We start from the raw sequence: 24,532 nt of genomic DNA on the forward strand, positions 1-24,532 counted from the left end.
AGTTCACTACCTCATGGTTGGTAATGAGGCTGAACCATTCCTCTTGGACACACAAGTCTGAATCTTCAGCTGCTTTTGTTCTGGGGGTTCTGCACCAGAAACTTCAATTACAATTAAGATGTTCATGAGATTTCTGCTTTTCCCACTTCTTTTTCCCAGGTGTGCAGTCTGCTGCAGTAAACGTTATTTGTGAGCTGGCTCGACGCAATCCCAAAAACTACCTTTCCCTTGCTCCACTCTTTTTCAAGTTAATGACGTCATCAACCAATAATTGGGTTCTCATTAAAATTATAAAACTGGCAAGTATTCTGGATCTATGTTTGCAGGATTGGGGTTCTCATTAAATAGCCTTGGGTGCAAAAATAGATTTCTTGCTTGGACGTGTAGTTACCATTAAATCTGAATAAAAAGAAACCAGGAATATCTTCTAGTGTTTGTGAACATAACCAAAGAGAGAAAAATATTTTAATATAGCCTGGTTTAAATATAATGAGCTGCAATTTAAATCATGTTTTTATACTGTTTAAAAGCAGCTATTAAATCACTTTCTTGTCTGCACTTCTTTTTTACTAGTTTGGTGCTCTTACTCCATTAGAACCTAGGCTGGGAAAGAAACTGATTGAGCCTCTGACCAACCTCATCCATAGGTATGTATGACAAATGTTACTTTGTTCATTCAGGATTGGTGATGTGCCTGTTAGGTAGGTCAGCAGCCAGGTCTGTGGATGCATTTCTGAACTCTTTCTTGAGTTAACTATCAAAAGATAATTACATCAGGACTATTTCTGAAAAACCTGAGTGAGATAAAATACCTTAAAGGAAGGTCTTTGGGTGCCTGACTGTCAGCATGAATTTCTCCAAAGCATGCATGAAAATTGGAGCGATTTGCTTTCCTTTCACTTCATTTTAAGCCAGAGATGACTATGGAGAATATATAGAAACTCTGGCTTAAAAAAAGTCTCAGCTATGTATTTGCCTCTTCTGTTCACCTACACACATTTGGTTCTTGACTTTTTTGGGAGTGCCTCACCCACCAAAGCAGCATGACAAGGAGTATATTAAAGTTCTTTCTCATGCCTTTGTGAGCCCAGACGTGTTTTGGAAGAGGTTCCTTTAATATATGTCCTAAATATAGATTAGATAAATTTGAAGATATTTCCTTGTCCCTTGTTAAAGCTTGTTTGTAGTGTTGTTTTGGATCTAATTTTGAGCTGAAATCAGAAAGTAGATGTCTTGGAGGGAATACCTGTATTTTCCCAGTTATGAAAAGGAAGTGTGATCTTATGCATGAGTTGTTAAAAGGTTTGTTTCTTTCCATGTGGCAGAGGAAGAAGATAGATGGGAATGAGCAAATTTTAAACGGATATCCGTGTAGCCATGAGAGCAGCTCTAGCCAAACAATTTCTGTCCATCTTCCTAGTATACCTTTAAGGCTGGTTCAGAGCAGACCAGCCAGCAGTCTTGCATCCAAATACCTAAAGAGGGTTTTTGCAGCAGTGACAAATAGATACAAATTCACCAGAAACAGTACTTTGCCAGAAAAAGCAGGAAGATGGACGGTATGTCTTCGCTCCTGCCTCTACCTCCTCTCCTCAACTCCCACATTAGTCATCCATTTTAGTATTTGTGAAGACTTAATCCTGTTCAGTTTGGTCTCCATTCAGTCATTTTGGATCTCGTATCACTTACGCATAAGACAAATCACCCTGCCATCCACCACGAAGTGCATAGGGAGCAAAAATGATTGTCTTGTTTCTGAGCGTACTGGAGTCACGTATACGGTGTGCTGAGTGACCTTCACGGTATCGCTTCCGACTGCTGCCTGCAGAGTTGTTTGCTCATTACCTTTGCAGACCTTGCTTCTGGAGTCTGCTCCTTTGTTACTCGTGAGGTTCGCTGTGTTTCCCTCTTGTGTAGATCAGGATTTGTAAGTACCTTTGAAATCCTCAGAACTGCACTGTGTGTGTGTTCAACTGGCAAAAGTTGTCTTGAATTTAAGTTTTGGGGGAAATCAGACATTGAAAATGGGTTGCTCGCTCACAGGGATGAGCAAGTGTGTACCTGCACGCCAGAAGAGTCTGCTGTTTGTGCATGACTCATTCGCTTTGGAGAGAGAGACTTGAGGTTCTCCATCTGCCTGCCTTATCATGAATTTTTGACCTTGGGCAGAGGATTTAATTTGATCCTTGGACAAGATTGCTTCAGTGCTCTGTAACTGGTACTGAGGTTTTGAGTAACCACTTCCTTCCTCATTCCTTGTGTTACAGTGCTGTTACTTGCTTCTCCGAGAATTTTTTTTTTAAATATTCAGTAGCCCTTCCTCCACCCAGCAGTTTCTAAGTGAGAATAACTTCATTTAGTTTGAAGGTATATGGAACAGAATACTGGCGATTTCTTGTGTAATTAAAGGTGTTAACTAGCTCCAAGATATTGCTGACAACTCTTCAAAATGTGCCGGGTTTATTCCTTATTTAAAATACTTGATTTCTCTTTCAGCACCTCAGCCATGTCTCTCTTATATGAATGTGTGAACACAGTAATAGCAGGTGAGAACTGAAATTTGTAACCTAGAAAAAAACATGATGAACTTTGTCATCAATTAACACCATGTCTAAACCTTTTTTTAACTTAATGTATTTTATAACCGAAATAAGTCACCTGGCAAACTTTGATTTGTGTTACTGTGTAACTGTAACTGAAATCCTTTGTCAGTCAATGAGGCTAAGTTACAACAGCTATGTCATATTTGCTATAGGCTGAAATGAAGTAGGAACAGTGATTATTTATATGCAAGCTCCTAAATGTTGCTAGAACTACGAAATATACCAGCAGCAATAGAATTTAAAAAAGACTGATGTCTCCTGGCAACTTTGACAAAGTTTTCTTATGTGATGAAGGAGCAGACTTATTTTTTAATTCTGCAATTTCACAGCTTAAAAACTTGGTGTAATTCTTTAAAGGAGGTAATTGGAATCATTGATTTACAGTTTCAGTTTCTGGGGAAGGGATGTGAACTCCATAATGGTCATGGAGAGAGAAACAAAGGCAAAAAGGGACAACACAGTATTCCAGCTCAGACTTGGTGCTTTTCCTATCATAGTTTGGAAGTAGAGGGTTATTGACATCCACGGTTTGGCCATAAGCCTGTCTCTTGTGGGTAGTTTGGGTAATGATGCAGGAACTTGCTGTACTGGGTCGGTTCAAAGAGGAAAGGGTGATCTGTCACTCGCTTTGTATTCGTTCATTCCTTCAGGGAAATGTGAGATGACATTATGATGCGGGGGAAAAATAACATGGAGGTTAATTTTGTTGTGGATGAGAGTGTGCTTCGCTGAGATACAACAGGATAATTCTGTGGGTCAAAGGGAAATTCACACACCCAGGACACCTCAGGGACTGTAATGTAAAACTCAAATTCAGAAAATGAGATGTGAAGCTGTGTGCCTGTGTTAGTGCAGCACCTTGCACCTGCCAGCTCTTTGCGTGACCCAAAATGTTAGCATCCAACATGCCTTCTCTGAAATGCAGGATTACGGAGAGCAAAATGCCTCTGTACTTATTAGTCACTAACGTCAGCATGTGTGACTTGCTCAGTAAGAGCTGGTGTTGCCATGGACATGCTGTATGACAGCAGCAGTTAACAAGATAACGCCACCTTTTCTGCTGTGGGGTTGTGTGCTGCCAGAGCTTTACAAATGTCCAATATAATCAACAATGGGACCTGATTTGTGCCTCGAGTCTCTTGCTGGCTTGATTAAAGCTCCAATCTAATTACATTAAACTCTAGGTTCCATTGCTGCATCTCATTACATTAGGGAAGTATACACTTAAAAATTCAGCTATACAGTAGCTGATGACATCTTTACAGTCTTGACTGCTACGCCATATCAGTAAAGTAAACCTTAATGAGAGCAAAGTGTAATGAAAAGCAGCTTTGACCTGGCTGTTCCAGGTCTTTTGCTTTCCAGGTCCTGGCTGGTCCAGGCTGTTCCTACCTTTACACTTTTTTTTCCTGCTCTGCTATTATTACTCTTAAGGTATATGAAACTATAGTTTGTGTCACAACCTTCTCTCCTCCCCCAGACCCCCCCAAAAGTCCAAGCAAACAGACAAACAACAAAATGAACTGGCATCTTGTGAGCTGAGCTAGCTGTTGACCTTTAGGTGTTGTGTTGTTGCATTCATTCGGAACACAGAAGTACTAACTGAAATTTGTGCTTGTGTATTTCAGTTTTGATCTCTCTGTCCTCTGGGATGCCTAATCACAGTGCTAGCATCCAGGTACGACACTGGGTTGTGGTGGGGATTATTTGTTCTGCTCTGCTGTGTAATACCAAGTGCCATGGAGAAGTTGGATTGTGTTCCTCTGCCAAAAGTTAAAGCAATAGCTCCCTGAAGCACTCTCACTCAGGTGGAATCCTACAGACTGAAACATTTCCTATATAAATGCTCTTCTTTCCTTTGCTCGAAGATGTAGATTCTTCTCATTTAGAGGTTTTCTAACTCTGTTATGCAGCTGCTACTATCAATACAATCATACAGAGGTTCCTTTTGTTTTGAAGTCTGTTAATGCAACAAGACCCTCTTACCTAGAGGCCCTGGGTCTTGGTCAGAATGCTTCCTTGTGTATTGAGTAAACTTTATGAAGAGTTATTTTAATTAAGACTTTTTAAGGCTTGCAATAAGCATGACGTGGTCTTTTTTCCAGCTTTGTGTTCAGAAGTTAAGGATATTGATAGAAGATTCTGACCAGAACTGTAAGTATGTTGCTTGTCTTCATGGAAGCTTTTAGCAACCAACCGCTGGGGAGAAATTGCAGCAGTCTTAGAGCAATGAGCTGTTTCTCCAAACAGCTTGTTCAGTATTGTAGTGCCTGGTACGTTGTAAACAATTGCTGGGATTTTTTAATGTGGAAATAATTTTTGATAGTGAGCACTTCTTTATAATGAGCTTCTTTAAAACAAATGAGATTAATTATTACTGCTGTTTGTGGTCTTGTAAATCTAAAACAGTTCTCTTGCTATGCTCTGCGTTTTCCCTTTTTAGAAACTTGCTGCTTGGAAAGTAGTGAGGGGTTTTCAGCAGTGTAAGCATAACAGTAAAATGCAGGAACACTTACTTATTTTAGTGACTACAAAGAACACTGGGAAATCCTTTTTTGTGCAAACCTTTTTCCCGCGTCTGAATTTTTCCCATTGAGAACAGGGCTCCTACTTAATACACCAATCTTCAATGCTTTTAAAGCTGTGTTCATCCTAGGATGCCTGTTCTCAAAACCCATATTTTCTATATATTAAATAGATATTTTTAAATCAATGATAAAACTTGAGATGCAAGAAAAGTGTGATGAAGATTATGTAATTACATGCCTGTTTATGGGATTATGAAATTAAAGACTGTAATCTGTGATGCACTGTTTCTCAAAAACACTTTTCTTCATAGATTTTTATTCAAGTGTGTTAAAGTTGGTTTCAGTAGAAGCACTTGGTATTAAGATTTCATGCTCAACACAAAACAGTGTTTCTATATTTGGAAAGAAGTTTTATTTTGTCTTTCACAGTGAAATACCTGGGACTGCTAGCTATGTCCAAAATCCTGAAGACGCATCCTAAGTCAGTTCAATCTCACAAGGATCTCATTCTCCAATGTTTGGATGACAAAGATGAGTCTATCCGACTCAGAGCTTTAGATCTCCTGTATGGCATGGTATGTTTCTACATGTATTTCCTTTCCTCTCCGGCCCCCGTGACCCTAGGAGGCTGATGTTTAAGAAAAATATGCAACTTTCTCTTCCCTCTCCCCAGTAGTCTTCTGATAGTAACTCTCATATCTTTTCTGGCACGTACAACAAGTAAAAGATCGGGCACAGCATGAGAGGGCTTTAAAAACTTTGTATCAGACTGGAAGGAGTTTCTCAGTTCAGGCACTGTGGAAGTCACCTAGAAGGCTGCTTTTCTAATGCCTAAGCCTTAGCTGCTCCTTCTGTCCTTCGTCTAGGTATAAAGTGGGCGGCAGGCATATTGGGATAGGTCCGTGCTGTTCTAGGTTGCAGTCCGTGTGGCAGCACACCATAGCTCAGGTTGACGTAGGTTATGCAGTCTGGGAAACAGTCCGGAGCACTCTGAAACAACAGAAGGCCGCTTTAAGCTGCTTTATCATCAAATTTGCCTGTCATTGTCATTAAAAGGCAGAACAAAATTTACATGTACAGAATCTCATGTTGTTTTTCTCCTGTGTGCCACCAGTCTTGTGCATGCATTCTGCAGCTGTGCGGGGAAGTTTATAAAATGTGCGTAGGCTACAGGGGCAATCTTGTAGTGACGACATTTAATCTCTGAAAGGGCTGTGGTTATGATTTATATAGTAAAGTGCCTTTCACTCAAGAGTCTGTGCTGGTCCCTCCCCCATGCACAAAGGGATCATGATAGATAGTCTCATAGCTTCCTATTTTAGAGGAGAAAGTGAAAAGTAAGAAGGGACACCTTTTGTCTGGTACTCCTCATGAGATGAGAATAACTTCAATAACCTTTGATCAGGACAGTGGTTTTAATGTTGTTGCAAAGAGAACTGGAGTTCGTTCTTAGTTCATGTAGGTTAAATTCTGCTTGTTACGTCTTCAGGCAAAGGATAACCTAGGAGAAAGAGTCTGCCATTTTGCTCAACCCTGCGTCTGAGGAAGAGTGTTGTATAATGAATGATTGTAGAAATACTATTACATACTTTTTTTAGTGATGTCTTTAACATGTACCTATTGAGAGATCATAGCTGGAAGCAGCAAGTCACAACAACTGGTGATATTTACTGAATATTTTGGTCGCTTTATTTAGACAAATAAGTTTCCAGAGCAAGTTAATACAGCTATGTTTTGAAATGCTAGAATTCCGTTGGATGTTAATGACTCTTAAATGTGTTTAGTTTAGAAGCAAAAATGTTTTAAACTATTGAATTTGCTCATCTGGCAGAGGTAGAAGATTCGTTTTCTCCTGGATTTCTATGTTGCTGCTAGTAATTCTGATTCTTAGCTCTCCCACAGCATGGTCTTGTATACTTGTGCTGGCTCTGCTTTAATAACAATATTGAAAAGAAATAAACAGCTTCCTTTTTCGATTGTGACCGAAGTTGGGGCCTAGAGAGGTGGTTCTGATTTCTTGTTAACACATGACATGGGTCCATCAAAGAGCTAGCAGCTGCTTTAATGGAATCAGAAGGACTTGACAGTATGGGAAATGGCTTAGTTGTGGTTCAACCCTTCAATAACTCTTTAACAGGTATCGAAGAAGAACTTGATGGAGATAGTGAAGAAACTGATGATTCACGTGGATAAAGCAGAAGGGACGACATACCGGGATGAGCTGCTGACCAAAATCATAGATATTTGTAGTCAGTCCAATTATCAATATATCACAAACTTTGAATGGTCAGTGTTTTTATGTGTCAACTTTGAGTTCATCAGCAATGGTAATGCATGAATGTCTGCTGATAAAATTGCATCCCTTTCACTTTTTGTAGGTACATAAGCATCTTGGTGGAGCTGACCCGATTGGAAGGCACGCGGCATGGGCATCTTATAGCAGCTCAGATGTTAGATGTAGCGATCAGAGTTAAAGCTATTCGTAAATTTGCGGTTTCTCAAATGGCCATGCTTCTGGACAATGCTCATCTCATAGCCAGCAACACCCAGAGAAATGGGATCTGTGAGGTGCTTTATGCTGCTGCTTGGATATGTGGGGAGTTCTCTGAGTAAGTGCAAACAGAAAGCCTGACACGTTTTGAGCGGCTTCTTTTGGACAAAGATTCTGGTCACTGAAACGTATTTTTGAGAGAAGGATAGTTCAGAATATGCACCCTAAAGTTAACAAAATGATTGCTTCTTTCCCGCCCCCTCACCCCATAGACTCCTCAGCTGTTTCTAGCCAAGACGGATACTTCATTTTCAATATCTGGTCTTTTTTCTTCTCTCTCTCTAGTCCTGCCCACTCATGCAGGAAGGCATAGTTGTGGGTGTAAGCTGTAAGATCTTAAGGCGTTGAAGGAACTCCTTAATCATTAAGGTCTAACCCCACTTATATCATAGGGAAAACGTCCAATCACCATGTTTGACTGAACTATTTTTTGCTCTCCTCCCTGTTTTGCACTTGTTGAAAGGTTTTTGCAGAACCTGATCTTCCTGAGAATTAGAAGTCATCTTATTTTTTGCTCAAAGCTTCTCTGTACCCACAGTAGCACAATTTTCAATGTTCTTGTGCCAACATTGTCTTTTAGCTTAAATAGATGGTTTTGTCTCTTGGTTGTGTGTGCAGATACACGTGCTTACCTAGCTTTCATTTTGGTAAGTTGGACAGACCGTGATACTGTAGTCTCCTTTTATCATCTGGTTTGGTGTCTCTCCTTGTGATTGCCACTCTGAACACTGGTTCCAGTTTAAATTCACATAGTAGGTATGATATTTTTAGGGAACACTGGTACAGCTCGGATCTTCATCTAATTAAAAAAGTTCTGCCAAGAAAAGTGTAGATGAAGAAGCAAGAGGACATGCTCTTCTTTTTCAGTTTGATCACATTTTCACTTTGAAAGAACTTCAGCTTTCCATTTGTAATGGACCAGTAACTTCTTTGTGCATCTTCCATTTAGTTGTGAGCAGACAATTTTGAATAAGAGCATGAGATTTATTAAAACAAGTGCTACAATCTGCATTCTTTTCTGTGTATTAAGCATTGCCTACTAGATTTTATTTTTATTCAGTAAATGATTGGAAATACAACCTCATTGATGTGAGTGGTGAAGTACAGAATGGCAGGAAGGTAGTTGGGCTGCTACATCCAGACTGTCATCCAGACTTAAAAGTGCAATGCTTAGTTAATGGAGAGAATACAGAACTTGTAAAGGTGGAAACTGAGGTGTGTGTCCCCTTCTGTAAAAGGATAAAGCTGTAAATTCTTCTGTGCCGTGTTACCACTGTAATTTGCAAGGGGGAAATACACAGAGAGCAAATGATTATGTATTTGTAGTCTGTTCTGTCTTTCGGTAGTACTTTGTACTGCAACCAAGGTTTTTGAAAAATTCTTCTCCATGAAGACTGATGAAATGTTGAAATTTCTCAGTTGCTGTCTTTCGTCTGTCCGCTCTGTCTTTATAGACACCTTGAGGAAGCAAACCAAACTTTAGAAGCAATGTTGAGGCCTAAAGTTACAACTCTACCGGGCCACATCCAGGCGGTTTATGTCCAGAATATGGTGAAGCTCTATGCATCCATCCTACAGCAGAAAGAGCAATCTGGGGAAAAGGAAGCAGCTCAGGAAATTACACAGCTGATGATTGAGCGTTTGCCTCAGTTTGTACAGAGTGCAGATCTGGAAGTTCAGGAGAGGGTAAGAGAACAAAATTACTTTGGCATTTATCATACAAAGTCTCTCATGTGTATTGGAGCATATATGTAATTTTCTGTGGACATGCCCGTTTTATATAAGCCATTGTTATCAATGGAGTGGTGCGTTTATTCTGTACTTTGTGGAACTCAGTGAAAGAGAAGCTCTAGAACTAGAGTGGGAAGAGTGGTGACATTTCATGTCAGAGCCCAGATCTTATTCCAGTTCGGTACCACCTCTGAAGACTGCTTGCAAGGATTTCACTCAAAACAATTTAATTTTAAAATTATGCAAGCACATAAGGACACAAAAAGGACACAGCTAGAAGAGAGGATTAACATGGATTTTTTTTACATGTGCTCTAAATGTGCAGTTTATGCTGCTTCTCTTAATTCCCTTAATGGAGTAGAACAGTTATCTTCTGCTGACTTTCATTGCAGGTGGTTTTTTGGTTAAGTTTGTTAATTCTGAAATTACTTCTGCATTTGTTTTTAGGCTTCTTGCATCTTGCAACTGATAAAATATATTCAGAAGCTACAAATAAAAGAAGTACCTGTAGCTGAGGAAGTAATAGCTCTGTTTGCTGGTGAGCTGAACCCTGTGGCTCCTAAAGCACAGAAGAAAGTACCAGTTCCAGAGGGGTAAGGTTCCTTCTCTCTCCCAAAGCCTTACTTAAACTTTTAAACTCTTAAATAGTAAAGCTAAGTACATGATGAGAAACTCTGAAATACTCAGGGGTACTGAGTCAAGCTTTTTGTTTGTTTACTGCAATTCTTACCAGCTTGGACCTTGATGCCTGGATCAATGAACCTCCATCAGACAGTGAGTCTGAAGATGAAAAGCCCAAAACAATTTTTCATGATGAGGAGCAAAGGCATTCCAGACATAGACAGCCAGAAATAGATGAAGAGGAACTGGCCAGAGTGAGTGAATGTTAAAATGCTTTTCCCTACATAATTCAGTAGTAATGTTGTAAGTGGTACTAAAGCAGTTGGAGCTGTTGTGGATTCTCCATGTAGCTAGCGAGCCATTCTGCTCTCTACAGCTCAGGAAATCTGATTATTTGACGTGAACAAAATACCTGTTTTGAATACAGGTTTTTTTTAGGCATTGTGGAATACATCCATATAAAGTTCTCTTGGAAGTCCAGCTTGCCTATCTTGTCCAAATGGAAGCAAGATATTATAAAGACTTGGCCCTTGTTAGGAGTTTTGAGCTCTTGTAAAAAATCTGACCTGTAAACTGTGATGTCTAGTGCAGTTCGCTTCGAAGTACAGGGTCTTGAGGATGGACGCTTGTGCTGGGCTCTGCAACTATTTGGTTTTTTACACACCTCCTCCGTTGGTGTACTTCTGTTATTCTGTGCGCTCTGTATCAGCAGAAAAAGAAGCAGCATCTTTGCTCGTGGACTTCAGCAGCTTCTATGAATTACTGTAATGTGACTGTTCTCAGTAGTGATACCACCTTTCCTGCTTCTGACCTTTTTGTTTTCATAGAGAAAACTTTTTATTGATAAGAATCTTCACTTCTTCCTCTCTTGGCAAAAGTGAAAATAGAAACATTTGAATTGCCATCAAAATCTGGTCTTCGGGAAGTTACTCTCTAGTCTACAATTAAAAAGCAAAGAAAGAGTGTTCCAAGGAATATTAGTTATAGTAGTAACAGTACTTGTAGTTATATCCTAGTATGTCTTGTAACTCAAGTCTGGTTTATCATACGCAAGAAGCTACTTTTGCTGTAGTCTTTTTGCAAGTAGTTATGTATTGTTCCAAAAATTCAAGGAGATTGTATTTTGCACTTTGCCTTTTATCTCTCTTTGCTTATAAACAAACGTTCTGACTACAAATACTCTTTCGCTTTTAGCGTCGAGAAGCCCGGAAACAAGAACAGGCAAACAACCCATTTTATATTAAAAGCTCTCCTTCCCCACAGAAGGTGAGTGAGTCTGAATTAAAATATCTTGCTGGCTTCTCGTATAATTGTGTGAAGGCTTGCTGAATGTCAGAGCTGCAGCTTCCCTCTGGGACATTCTGATCACTTAATAGTGTGCTGACTGGAGTGGCTACCTACAACTATTTTTATAAGTCTTGTTTGTGTCAAGAAACTCACAAGTGACCTGATATCACAAGAGCGGCCAGCTTTCTGTGAATCTCTGGTGGACCTCCATTTCAGAAATAAGGAAGTGGTAATTGTCGCAACTCCCATTACACAGTAGTTTGAACAGTCTGGATTAACTTGTCATGGAAGGCACAGTGTTTATATTTCAGCAAGGACTCTCTAAAAGCTGTAGAGAAACACTTCTTCTCTGTGCCCGTGTGTCACAAATTCCTGTGCAGGTAGTTTGTCCCAGCTCTGGGTGATGGAAGGGTTCAGATTGCCAGGTACTTCATAAAGAGCAATGAAGAGAGAGTGAATCTTGAACATGGAGTGTGTTTTATGGATCAAAAGGTCATTGTGGTCTCTTCTTAACATGCTTTTCAGGGAAAGAACCTGCTTTATTCCCTGTATATACTAAGGACTGCCCCACTTTCTTCAACTCAAATTTCAAAATTTATCTTTTGAAGTGGCAAGTTATTAGCAATAAAACACAAACCAAAAATTCTTCAGGGAGTTGCAACAAGCCTTCTTCAGGGCAGCAGCAGGGTTAAAAAACTGTAGCTAAAAGTAGGGTCTTTTATAATAGTTGTAAGCTGGCTTTAAAATACACTCTGCTACCACACAGGATTTAGTACTGAGCTATTCCATTCCTATCCTTTAAAATGTTCACTTAAAGGATTAAACTGCTTCATGTTTTGAAATGTGTCTATTTATATAGATTTGTATCTGGCAGTGCTCAGAATGTAACAAATTTTCATTTTCCCAGCGATATCAAGACACTCCAGGTGTGGAACACATACCTGTGGTCCAGATCGACCTTTCTGTCCCCTTAAAAGTTCCAGGTGAGTGCAGCTCATGTTTAAAACTAATTACAGAAATTCAGTTAAGCAAAAGTAATAATTCCTTCTTAGGAATTCCTCCTTAGGTTTTTAAGGGCAAGGAGCATACTTTCATTAGACTCTTAAATATACCTTCTGAACTTACATGTGTTTGAAAAATAGTACTTTGCAGTCCAAGTGCATTTCCTCTCAAGACAGTATCAGAAGTAATTCTGTGATTAAGTATATTGTGCAGCCAAGTCTGTAACATGTAAACCACTGTTCTGTGTAGGTAACAGTCACCTTTGGAATGTCTTAAGGGGCTGGTGAAGGTGATCAGGAGACATTAAGTGGAGTCTAATGGTAGAGATGCTATTTTAATATCTTGTTTCAAATATCAAAAGGTAATTGTGTATCTAATGAGTGGTTTAATATAGCACTGAAAAGCTGCTGATAAAGTGCAGTACATTGCAAGTGATGAGTTCTAAGTGCAAATATTTAAGGCTTACATAACAAAGTTTTTTCCAAAAGCGTGGAAAGTTGGCAGTATTAGTACAACAATGGTACCAATTCTACTTAATATCAATGTTTAGATACTCTTTGTAATCCATTTAATGTGGACAAGAATCAGGGAGCAGGATAGAGTGCTCTCCTATTTCTGGAGAGATGGAGTGTGATAGGAAAGCTGGTGCTAGAGGCAGCTGTATGTGAGATGATACAGAAGCAGAGAGAGGTGTTGATCCTTCTAATTCGGGGAGGCTAGAAGCAAGGTTCACTCCTAACGTATTGTTTCAGTGATCAATATCCATGTGGACTGTAGCCTGAAAGCAGTTTGGCTTCCTCTGCAGGAATGCCTATGTCTGACCAGTATGTGAAACTGGAAGAAGAGCGAAGACATAAACAGAAACTGGAGAAAGACAAGAAAAAGAAAAAACAGAAAAAGGAGAAGAGAGGTAAACATCATCGCCATAACTCTCTGCACACGGAGAGTGAGGAGGACATTGCTCCAGCTCACCATGTCGATATCATAACAGAAGAGATGCCAGAGGTCAGTTGCTTTGGTTGGTGGTCTGAGTTGTGGGGTTTATCCATGTGCTCTTCTTGAGAGATTTTTCCCCAAGAACTGCCAGCCAGTCTGTATTGTTGCAGTTCAAGAGCTCTGATTTCTGCAAAGCTTTTTAAGAAATGACTGATTGAGATAGTCCTAGGCTGCTCTTTGCAGGGGGAGAAATGATTGTCTTTTTGTGCACAAAAAGACAAAAATTGCCACTGAAGCTATTAAAAAAAACCAAAACCAACAAAACAAACAATATGCATCTCTGCTATAAAAGTAACACTGTTCAAATAGTCACTTCATTTATTATGCTCTGCTGCTTCACTTTGACATTAACTTGCTGTCTAGTCAGCAGGTTTGCAGCTGATTATAATTAATTGTGCATGCTAATGATGTAATCTGTATTTGTTCCTAAAATTTCCTTTAATCAAAACCAAACAGCAGCAATTCAAATCCTGCAGTTTATGAAGAATGGTTTTCTGTTCTAAATTAATCTTGTAACTAGATGCTGCATTAAAGGGCATTGTTCTTATAACTTACTGTGCCTGACAGCAAGCTGGCCTGTTCCAGGGTTAACAATCTTAAACTGGTTTGGGCGACGTAAAGCTTTGGTTTTGCCTGTGGTTTGCTTCTTCAGTGGATGGTCTCTTTTTCTCTCCTGCAGAATGCTTTGCCCAGTGATGAAGATGACAAAGATCCCAATGATCCATATAAGGCACTTGATATAGATCTGGATAAGTACGTGACAGTTTTGTATGTGAATTTACTTAATTGCTAACCAGAATGCACGAGGGCAAGTCTGGGGCTAAACAGGCAAAGGCACTATCTACAGTCTACTAGGTGAAAAGACCAAGTCTCTCGCCATGTCTTGGATGTAACCTTAGATGATCATCCAGGCTTGGGTTCCCACTGCAGCGTAGATGATAAAAGCTAAGCTGCTGAAGTAGCGGGGGTTTTGGGAAGGGCAGGGGAATCATTTTGTGTGACTGAATGGAGTCTGAAAGCACAGGCAGTATAGCTGGGATGAGATGTCGGAGAGTTAGTCTGAGCATTTTGGTGTACCAGTATCTCTCTGATCTAACCTGCATTGGCACTGAGTGTGACCTGCGTTCATCTGTGTTCATCTCAGAACCACTGTACACACGGCAAGCCTGTATGCTCTGCATTCCGATCATTTGACCAGTAACAGCCAGTCTGTAGCATCCCCATTGCCCTGTGGACATTGTGTGGTTCCACTGTTGAAAAATGTTGTTCTAATACGATTGAGTGAACTGCGTATCATAACTTTGACCAGAGTCTGGTCCCCATTCAGCTACTGGAGTTGTTTACAGTACTAGCACCCCAGGCTGCAGTGCAGCAGACTCTGAATCCCTGCATGCCACGTGATAATTAGCAGTGGGCTGTTAAGTATTGCACATGGAGGTTTTTTAGTTGCTGTTCTACAAAATCACCACGCTAAAAATAACTGCTGATTTATGGTACATGGATGCCTCCTGTAAAGTTTTGAAGACTGTGCAGGCACACGTGTGCATGTGTAGTATCTCTCTCTCTCTCTCTCTCTCTCTGTGATACTTAACTTTAAAGTCTGTGCCGCTCTTTGCAATTCTCACACTTATAGGGCTTCGGCCCCTCGGCACCTTGCAAAAAAGTGATGTAGCATTTTTAAAAAGTGAAAGAACAGTTTCTGAAAAACTTCCTTTTTTCATGAGCTGGTCATATTCCTCTGAGTCTACAGGGGACAAATGTATGAAAGGAAATTAATTTCTGACTATAGACCTTGTATTTGCATGACAAGCCTCAACAGCCTAGAAAACACTGAGCAGAGCAGTTTCTGAATGCTGTGCTCCAGGAGGCGTCTTTGGACTTTTGTATTGTTTCCATCCATTCTCTTTCCATTTCGTATGAGTCGGTGTGCTCTCCTGTCACGTTTTCTCATGTCTCTGTCCTCTCTCTTTCTCTCTGTGCTTGCACTGCTATGTCTGTGTCACGCTCACATGCAGTCTGGTTTCAGGGAAGCCTTCCAGGTAAGAATATGTTGCTAAGTGGTTGACCTTCTTTGTCAGGTTGGTTGATTTCAGTGGAGAGCGTAAATACTTGAAAGGTGGTAAAACTATTGAAATCATTGACCCTTAAATTTGTGTGAGTCTATTTCATTATTGACTTTCAGCACCGATCCTTGTTCCTGTACAGATATATGTGAAATAGCTTAAAGATGAGATCTGTTTACTGTTCAAACAGATGGGATCCATCTTGCCCTTATAGTGTCTGTTTCAAAGTAAAAAATTAATTGGGTCTCATTCTTCATGCAATGTAAGCAAAAAAATTAAGGCAGGTGAGACCATTAGAAATCTTCCTGAACTGTTTTTTGCTGCTCAAACAGGAAAATTAATGTTAAGTAAAACTGTAAAAATAGAAAAAGAGACAATTGGTGAACTTCTCACTGATTTCTGGACAGTGTTTGACGAGAATGGAGAAACTTCTGTGGTGGTGTTTTCCCAAGTAATAGATTTGGGACACAGTGTAAATCTGAACTACTACTCATGCTTTTTGGAAACAGGTATCTGAAATTAAACACGACTTTTTAAATGTAATGGTAGCGTACAGATTCATAGCATAAACTTCCAAAATGAAACAATTTATTGCTTAAAATAATTTCCAATTGGAGTGATCTATTCATCAATAACAACAAAAACCATGCCCTTCAAGGGCTGTTTGAGCCATGCTGTCATTCCACTGCTTGAATTTCCACACTGTTGCAAATGCTTCCTACTGTTTCACATCTTTGCTCTTCCTTTGAGAAATGCAGCATAACACTATGTGTATGTATTCTTCTGTAGGTGTTACTCAGCCTGCAAGTCTGTAGTTATCGCTTTTAAGAGTGATCAGATGTCAGCAAGAGCTTGGCTCTCAGTCACCTTCAAATTGTTTCTATTAACTTCTAATCCACGAGGGCAGTGTCTGCAGTTACATAAATAAACTTCAGGTACAGAAGTATGTGCCGATTTAAGATTTTGGGGCCCAACTCTTTAAAAACAAAGCATACCTTGTCTTGGACATCCAGCAGATAATCTGAGCTCAGGGAGACTGTTTGCAGAAGAGTAATGGTCTCTTTATTTTTAAGACCCTTAGCAGACAGTGAGAAGCTGCCAGTGCAGAGACACAGAAATGTTGAGAACCTGAAGTCACCAGACTCAGAAGCTCCCCTAGTAGAGAAGAAGAGCAAGAAACCCAAAAAGAAGGAAAAGAAACACAAAGAAAAAGAGAGAGAGAAAGGAAAGAAGAAAGAGAAAAAGGTAGTAGAGGAGGAAGACGAAAAAAAGGTAATTCTCCAAGACTTGCATTGCTTTAGAAACTGCTGTTATGGGCCATATTTATTGCTGTGTTTTGTTTGTTGCTTAGGAACAGTCACATTTGACAATTCAAACAGCTGAGTGTGTTCAACCTTTATTTCCTTAAATTTTTACTAAAAATAACATTTACTTAGCCTCATAAGTTAGCAGAATTCCGCTTACTGCAGCCTACACAGCAGATCTTCCAGATCTAATTTGGAAGCTGAGTTTACTGATATTTTGTCTATTCTTAAAATGAGGAACTCTTTAGCAAAATATCTGGAACTCACTTTTGTTCTACATCCTGTCCCCATATACTTCAGAATCTTTCAGTTATAAAACCTGACATTAATTGTCAGTTACTCTGAAGACTTGAAGTATCCTTCTTGTTAACCACTCTGCAGAGATGCACTTTTCCTCGAAGATGCAGCCAATGTGCTTTGAGTGCCTGTAGATAATTGTGATATGTAGGGTAATTTGCAGTTACTGTCGCCTATGTCCGGGTTTGGAAGTGTGCTTGAAGGCTGAAGTTAAGCTTCTTGAACTACTTGCTCCTAAATGTATTGCAGCATCTGTGTATGAGCATTCTGGAGCAATGCATTTCCATGAAAACTTAAGGGTTTAATTTAATTGATGATTTTTTTTTTTTTTAAAGAATGGTATCAAAACAACCATAATGGTTTTGTTTTCTCTTGAAATTCAGGGGGAAGACTTGGATTTCTGGCTCTCGACTGCTCCACCGCCTGCTTCCACTACCCAGCCACAGGTAGACATCTTACCACATCACAGGAAACTTTTTCTCATGATTGCATCTTAGCTGTGGTGCAAGTGCTTTGTCATGCTGCAGGAGAGAAGGGAAAGATAGGCTTCATCTCCTCAACTTATTGCTATGAAGCAATGACATTTTATCTCCCCGGTTTACAGACACTGTAATGGGAGGTTTCAAGCTCATTCTGCTGTGCAGATCAATGGATAGAAATACAGATGCAGCTACAGGCTTGGTGGATTTTAATATTATTGGTGGGTTTTAATATTACACTATTGTATGGTTTTATTCCCTAGTGTGAGCTAGACACTAGCAATATTAATAGACATGAGAGAGACAGCCTGAAACAAAAAGGCTCATGAATTTTGATGGGAGATTTTAGAGACAGGGAATATATGGGGATGGATTCCTTGGAGGAAATCTTTTGTATCTTGTCCTCAGGTGATTGTATTTGCTGGGTTTTCAAGGCATAAAATGAAAGGCTTGATACCATGTTAGTCTAATGTCATTTTTGAAATAACAGGTTTGGGGGAGGGGGGAGTGTCACTGTTAAGATTTCTTTTGGTGTGGGATTCAGTTGCTTCAGCTGTGTTCCATTAGTGTCATAATCCTTCTGCTAATCCACTCAGAGTGAGCCTGAAGTGGGTGCTGCTGTTGTGGCTGAACCTCAAGAGGTAAAGAAGGAAGAAAGGGAAGAGCGAGACGAGGAGGAGGAGGACGAAGGAAAGGTAAGTGGTTTAAATTGCTGACACCCTTAGCCATATTCTCCTAGTGTCTCGTATTCCTTAAAAAGAAGCACACAGGAACTACCAATAGCGTCCTATTCAGTGTAGTGACCACCTGCAAATAGGCAGCAGTGGGATGTTATGCCCTTGAGGAGCTCTAAACACTTCATAGTAAGAGCTTTGGTTGTTCCTTGAGCCAAGGGTCAGGTAGCAGTTTTAAAGGTGAACTTCCAGACAGTTGAAGAGATTTGGCCTTCTGCTGATCCCAGGCTGCTTTGGGTTAAGGTATTGTCATGTGAGTGGGGAGCAAGGGCTTACTGGGACTCAACACAGAATGACTACTGGGGTTTAAAGAATGGGGACTCTATTGCAGGTTTCTGCAGTAGTAGGAAACCGTTCAGTTATCCAGAAGGCTGCGTAGAGTGCGAGTCTGTAGTTGAAAGATTGGTAGAGGGGTCATGATGTAATGGCTGGAAACGTAGGGTTTCTTTAAGGGTTTGTTGTAGTTTCTTGTTCTTCTTGGTAGAAATCCTCCAAGCATAAGAAGAAAAAGCACAAGAAAGAGAAAGAAGAGAAATCAAAGGATAAAAAGAAATCCAAAAAGAAGAGTCATCACAGCGAGGAGGAGACAACAGAGTCAGTGCAGAATGGAACACTAGATGATGAACCACTACCAGTGAGTAGCTGCGCGCTGGCAGCGCTTGCCTCGGGGAAAAGGCAGGAGCTAAACTGTTTGGGGAGGAAGGAGAGTGACAGCTCTTTTCAGAGAAATTAGTTATATTGCAACTGTGATTTCTTTCTTGTTTTTCAGCCTATGTCCAGTTACCGCCTTCTTGCTGAAAATCCATACATTAAAATGGTGAGGTTTTTTGGCATTCACATCCAAATGTCTTCTCTTTTCTTCTAAGAAAAGAGGGGATACCCTGGGGATAGTATAGCGACTTTATGTGGAAAACATTTAACTGAAGAACTGTTTAAATCCCAGGAGGTAGAAACATAACAAAGCTCCATTTCCATTCCTTTGGATGTCCCACTGAATTTCTTAAGTTGATATTTTCCCACTACTTTGCAGTACTGTGGAGCTGATCACCAGTGTGCTTTTCATTATCCTATAGCAGTACCAAATTACCTTCTTTTTGAAGCTTGCTTTATTCTGATGCTGTGTTCTGTTCTGGTGCTCTGCTGTTTAAAATTTCTAAATCTTTCCTGAGATTTTTTTTCCCCCCCCCTTCATTTGCAGACCTATGATATTCAAGGAAACCTCCAGAATGATAGTCAAGTTACTGTCTCTGTTATCTTTGAGAACAAAAGCACTAGCTTCCTTAAGAGCATGGAACTAAATGTCCTGGACTCTCTCAACACTAAAATGCTCCGACCAGAAGGATCATCAGTACATGATGGGATACCTGTGCCCTTCCAGCTACCCCCTGGTATGCGCAGCTTTGCACAGGGTTCTTGGAGTATGTCTAGTCCTGCACTGCCCTCCTGTGGAAAGAATTGTTTGAACTTCTTGCTACTTGCTGTTTTCCAGAAAGACATGTCCCTCTGCCTGGGTGTTTGCTGGGCTTTCACACAATTCACTGGAGAGGATAAGCCTTCTTACAGTATGGCTGTAAAAGCAGGTGGTTCTGTACAGCAGGAGCAAAGCCTATAATGTAGGGCTGGGCGTCCGAATGTCTGAGTTCCTTTTTCAGGTGACCGCAGACTGGCACACCTTTGAACGTGCCAGCATCGCAAACTACAGGAATCCAAAATTCATGAGGAGTTTGCTATGAGATTTAAAATGAAACAAAGTTATAGGTTTGTGAACCATTCGAATCCGCTCTGGATTTATTCTCGAGCCATTGTCCCACTGTTTTAATGGCGGAGGCCATATGCAGTGAAAGTTTGTGATAAGTATGTGCTTATTTGGATGGGGAGCCGAGCCCTTAAGAAATATTAAACACGGAGATGAAGGATAATGGCTTCATACATAGTACGATAGTACAGTCGAATCGTTGAACTTCTTTGAATTTCACTTCCTTTGCCAAAGAGTTAATTGGAATACTGAAACAGCTCACAGAAGTCTTCTGAGATTTAGTGGCTTCAGGGTGCATTTTGATCCCCCATGAAAAGCAGTGGGGTGTTTGTTTTTTGTTTTGTTTTTTTTTTTTTTATTCTATATAAGGCAGTTCTTGACACAGACTTGTATATTAAAAGAAAAACATAGAAACATTAGAATTCGAATTGGTTCTGAAAGCTACTTGGAAAGCTCTGTATTTTGCCAGTCACACAAACAGTTTAAATAGATTGCCACTGTGACATACTTTGCCCAGGCGCTCCCTCAATAACCTCTACCAAATGCCAGCTATCAGTGCTGCTTTTCAGAGACCCAAGAGCTAAGTGCTGTAACACTGTTAATTCACAACAGGAATTGTGCATATAACTCTTCCAACTACACAGAAAATTTCAAACTTCATTCAAAAATAGTCAGTACATAAAGCTTAGCTGCTACTGATCAGTTTATTCTAACCATTACTTAGATATGGAAACCATTTTCTGACCTGACTTCTCCCTCTCCTCTCTTCATGCTAGGAATCTCTAATGAAGCCCAGTTTGTGTTTACACTTCAGAGTATTGTTATGGCTCAGAAGTTAAAAGGAACACTGTCCTTTATAGTCAAAGTAAGTGCAGCTTTAAACTCTGTGCTTCTGCTTCCTTTGGAACTGCATAAGGGAGCTTGACTTGGGTGGAAAGCACTGCTTTAGAGCTTTTTTTTTAGGCATCATTTCATCTCTGCTGCACCAGCCCATTCTGTGATGTGAGAAGTATTTTTACATGACATCTTGTGCAAAGAGTGTCCCAAATACTGTGTAAGCATGTCTTAAGTTGTCATTCTGGCAGTGTGTGAGCAATGCAGCCTGAAACATATGCCACATTGTCAGCTAGAAAATCACTGCAGTGGTGCATCTGTCGGGGAGAGGAGGTCAACCAACTAGCGAGAGCTGCAACCCAGAGTCTGTTTCTTCTGATCTCAGTTATCCAGAGATCAGTTGGACACTGCTACCTGGTACAAGGCTAGAAAAATAGTAATAAGAATTAGATACAGTTAATAAGGATGGAAACCCAGAACAAGAATGAGGTTAGCTGAAGGCGTTGTTTAATAAGTATCGACCTGTGTAAGACTATGTGGGTTTCTAATCTTCTTTCAGTAAGATTATTAATGAAGGAGCTATGTGAACAGCTCGAAGGAAGTGAATGGAGACAGTTGTGGCTACTTCTGAGTCAGCCATTATCTCTATTTTAAGGGTTTCTTAAAAATAGTATACTAGTCCTATTTTCAGTACCTAAGAATCTGGAAGATACTAATTTATTATTTTGCTTGGGAAATAGTAAACTGTAAAACCACATCGCCAAGTGTTAGTTTAAATTCAGTCTGCTCAATATGTTCCCGCAGAGTGCAATCAAAAATGCAGCCCGATCCCTCCAGTTGTGTCCCTTACCTGCTCTAGGTGTTTGTATCAACCTAGCTGCCCAAATCTTTTCTCTAAGTGGCCTGATGTTGTAGCGTGATGGTTGTTCTCAGACTGATCCTTCAGGCCCAGCCAGGGTATATCAAAGGGAATTGAGCCCTAAAGTCTTCGTTGGTGCCTGTTTGGTAGGTGGGGGTGGTGCCTCCTCTTGCTGCCTCAGGGCTCCCATTCATCTCCTTTCCTTTGACCTGTTGCAGAATGATGAAGGTTCAACCCATGAAAAACTAGATTTCAAATTGCACTTCAGTTGCGCTTCATACTTGATCACGACGCCTTGCTATAGGTAAGTGCCATTTAGGGAGCACAACATTGGTGCTTTTCCCGCCCATGTGAAGCTGAGCTTTGGCTGCAGGCCATCCCTGCAAGATACGCAGCATGCTTTTGACTTTGGCTGTTTGTGATTGCTTTGGTTACGGTTCAGTTATCTTGTGTAATGTTTGACTGTTAAAATATGTCCAGCAGCTTATTTCAAGTGATTCTGAAGAAGGAGCTATGTGCTCTGTAGGCTGGCAGAGGTCGTGTGGAAGTAGCTCTGGTTGAGGTCATAGGGCTCTCCAGTGGAGCCTGGAGTCTGGTTCCCATATTTGCTGTAAACTCATTTTCCTAGAGCTTGGTAGTACTTAGACTTCTGCATCCTGAGATGTTTCAAGGTCTGCATGGGGCTAATGCGGCAGAGTTCTCTTGAGTTTCTAGTACGTGTTTACTTTCCTTCCTGTTTTGCAGTGATGCTTTTGCCAAGCTCCTAGAGTCTGGAGATCTGCACATGAGTTCTATTAAAGTAGATGGAATTAGCATTTCTTTCCAACATCTACTGGCAAAGATCTGTTTTCATCATCATTTTTCAGGTGAGTCTTCCTCGATGCAGAACCTTCTGCAAAATTCCTTATTGTAAAATTTCTGCTGTGCTTGGCAAGTGCAACACTCCCTGGCCTGCACAATAACAGAAGCAGGTGATGTCCAGATTAAATAAATTTGGGAGAGGAGTTTTTTCCAGTTTTGTAATACATTGGTGTTCTCAAAGCATGCAGCGTTCTTCAGAATGAACTCTGCTCCTGTCCCTGTGGCTTTCCTCCAGTCCAGCGAGGCACATGGCAGGTATCACGGGAACAGCTGCTTATAGTTAGGGCTGTAGCTGTTCTCTGGAGGGTGTGTTTGATCTTCAGTGCTTCAGCCTACCTCTTACCCCAGTGCTTCGTTTCAGTAAGGGAGAGCGCGAGCTATTCAAGTTTGAACTTATTGATTAAAACACAGGTACTGGATGAAGCAAAACAAATGGCTGTTTCATCATGCTCTGGTGTATGCATTAGACGTTGCATCACTGGAAGCATTTCTGGGGAAGAGATGTACATTCTGATCGGCATTTTTGCCACAAAACATTTACAGCTTGCTTAAAAGACAAATGACTAACCTCATTATTGTGAAATATCCCAGATAGGAGCCAGGCACATACATCATCTTAACCCTGACTTCCTCCTCCCCTCACTCCATAGAAGCTTCTATTCCTTGAGGCCAGGCAAAGCAGTAGTTACTCTTCACGGGAAGCAAACCTTATATTAAAAGTTGTCGCACTAAATGAAAACTCCTGCTTTCTTTATAGTTGTGGAACGCGTTGATTCGTGTGCATCAATGTACAGTCGTTCTATCCAGGGCCATCATGTCTGCCTACTGGTAAAAAAGGTGAGAGCATTGTACCACTCTGAAACAAGACCTGAGAGAAGCTAAATCTGCAGCCTTTCCTATCTTAACAGAAAGAGGGAAATATTCCTGTCTAAATCATCCAGGGCACCGTGGGCAATTTAATTCATCTGGCCCATCTAGCAGTTTTCGCTGTGCTACTACCAAGCTTGTACCTCCCCACGGGCTTTCTGTTGCCCAGCGCATACCTGCTGGGTAGTAGCAGCACCGATGGCTTCCCCGAGCTGACCCCTCGGCTAAGCCTGCTTCGTTCCTGTGCAGGCTCCACCGGCTGTTTCCAGCCCCTGAGCTTGGCCGGGAATAAAATTGTCCCCACTTCGAAGAGGAGCTAATGGATTTCTTTTTTCTTTTTCTTTCCAAGGGAGAGAACTCTGTATCCATAGATGGGAAATGTAATGATTCCACCCTGCTTAGCAACTTGTTGGATGAGATGAAAGAGACATTGTCCAAGTGCTGAATATTCCTTATAAAATATTCCAACTACAAGAAACACACCTAATGTGTAAAGACGAGCAGACCCAAGTGTTAAGTTTCTCCCTCGTACGCATGTACTATCCTGGGGCACGTGCTTTTCAGTTAACTCCACCATTGTTTGCAGTTTAGACATTTTAAGGCTGTATGTTACCTTTTTATTTGGAAACTTTTTACAAACTGTGGTGTTAACCCTTTCTAGCCCAAAGAGATCCTGGTGACATGACTGGAGGAGGGAGGGAGGGAGGGGCGCTCTTTATTCAGCAGCTCACGATGATCCCATAAACCTTGCCATCTGCGTGGGACGGTGGACTAGGCAGAATTTTATCAGCAGTAGCACAGAGTCTGTTGCTTGTGCGTATTGCCAGGGAGGGTTGACTTGATCCTTAGCCGTGGAATACGTCTTCAGGGCTGCTGTAGTTGATGTATATTTCTAGCAGAGGCTGGTGCTGGACCTGAAGGCCTCTTTGGTTTTTTTATATGATTTGTTATTATTATTATTATTATCTCAAGATCTATTGTGATCAGCATATAAACATCCTCCCATCTCCTTGAGCTAATCCAAATGAGCCCTGTGAGAACTGGGATGTTTGAGTTTCTGTTTATAGTAGTTGCCTTGAGCCTTAACCTTCTAGTGACAGCTGAAAGAGTAGAGAGTGAATGCGTGAACCAGGTTGAAAGTGTTACTGTTTGGTTCTCT

General features: G+C 40.7%; 1 protein-coding gene across 2 annotated transcripts in view; it reads left to right on the top strand.

Annotated features, from left to right (window-relative positions):
• The window catches only part of AP3D1 (adaptor related protein complex 3 subunit delta 1), a 43,946-nt gene extending 19,886 nt beyond the window's left edge, over positions 1–24,060 (top strand). Inside the window, exons 7-32 of one of the 2 annotated variants that reach the window (XM_050910413.1) lie at positions 160–299; positions 574–647; positions 2,497–2,546; positions 4,232–4,281; positions 4,709–4,757; positions 5,561–5,706; positions 7,269–7,417; positions 7,510–7,740; positions 9,137–9,368; positions 9,861–10,006; positions 10,147–10,288; positions 11,229–11,300; positions 12,229–12,304; positions 13,129–13,328; positions 13,999–14,072; positions 16,456–16,654; positions 17,367–17,429; positions 18,059–18,157; positions 18,681–18,830; positions 18,966–19,013; positions 19,395–19,584; positions 20,729–20,817; positions 21,864–21,949; positions 22,390–22,511; positions 23,264–23,343; positions 23,723–24,060. In XM_050910413.1, coding sequence (XP_050766370.1) covers positions 160–299; positions 574–647; positions 2,497–2,546; positions 4,232–4,281; positions 4,709–4,757; positions 5,561–5,706; positions 7,269–7,417; positions 7,510–7,740; positions 9,137–9,368; positions 9,861–10,006; positions 10,147–10,288; positions 11,229–11,300; positions 12,229–12,304; positions 13,129–13,328; positions 13,999–14,072; positions 16,456–16,654; positions 17,367–17,429; positions 18,059–18,157; positions 18,681–18,830; positions 18,966–19,013; positions 19,395–19,584; positions 20,729–20,817; positions 21,864–21,949; positions 22,390–22,511; positions 23,264–23,343; positions 23,723–23,818 — 3,053 coding nt within the window. In that variant the 3' untranslated portion in view covers positions 23,819–24,060. The remainder of the gene's footprint in view (positions 1–159; positions 300–573; positions 648–2,496; positions 2,547–4,231; positions 4,282–4,708; positions 4,758–5,560; positions 5,707–7,268; positions 7,418–7,509; positions 7,741–9,136; positions 9,369–9,860; positions 10,007–10,146; positions 10,289–11,228; positions 11,301–12,228; positions 12,305–13,128; positions 13,329–13,998; positions 14,073–16,455; positions 16,655–17,366; positions 17,430–18,058; positions 18,158–18,680; positions 18,831–18,965; positions 19,014–19,394; positions 19,585–20,728; positions 20,818–21,863; positions 21,950–22,389; positions 22,512–23,263; positions 23,344–23,722) is intronic. The other variant, XM_050910412.1, reaches the window with a different exon arrangement.
• The last annotated feature ends 472 nt before the right edge of the window (positions 24,061–24,532 follow it).

Source organism: Gymnogyps californianus, chromosome 24 (genome assembly GCF_018139145.2).
Source record: "Gymnogyps californianus isolate 813 chromosome 24, ASM1813914v2, whole genome shotgun sequence".
NCBI lineage: Eukaryota > Metazoa > Chordata > Aves > Accipitriformes > Cathartidae > Gymnogyps > Gymnogyps californianus.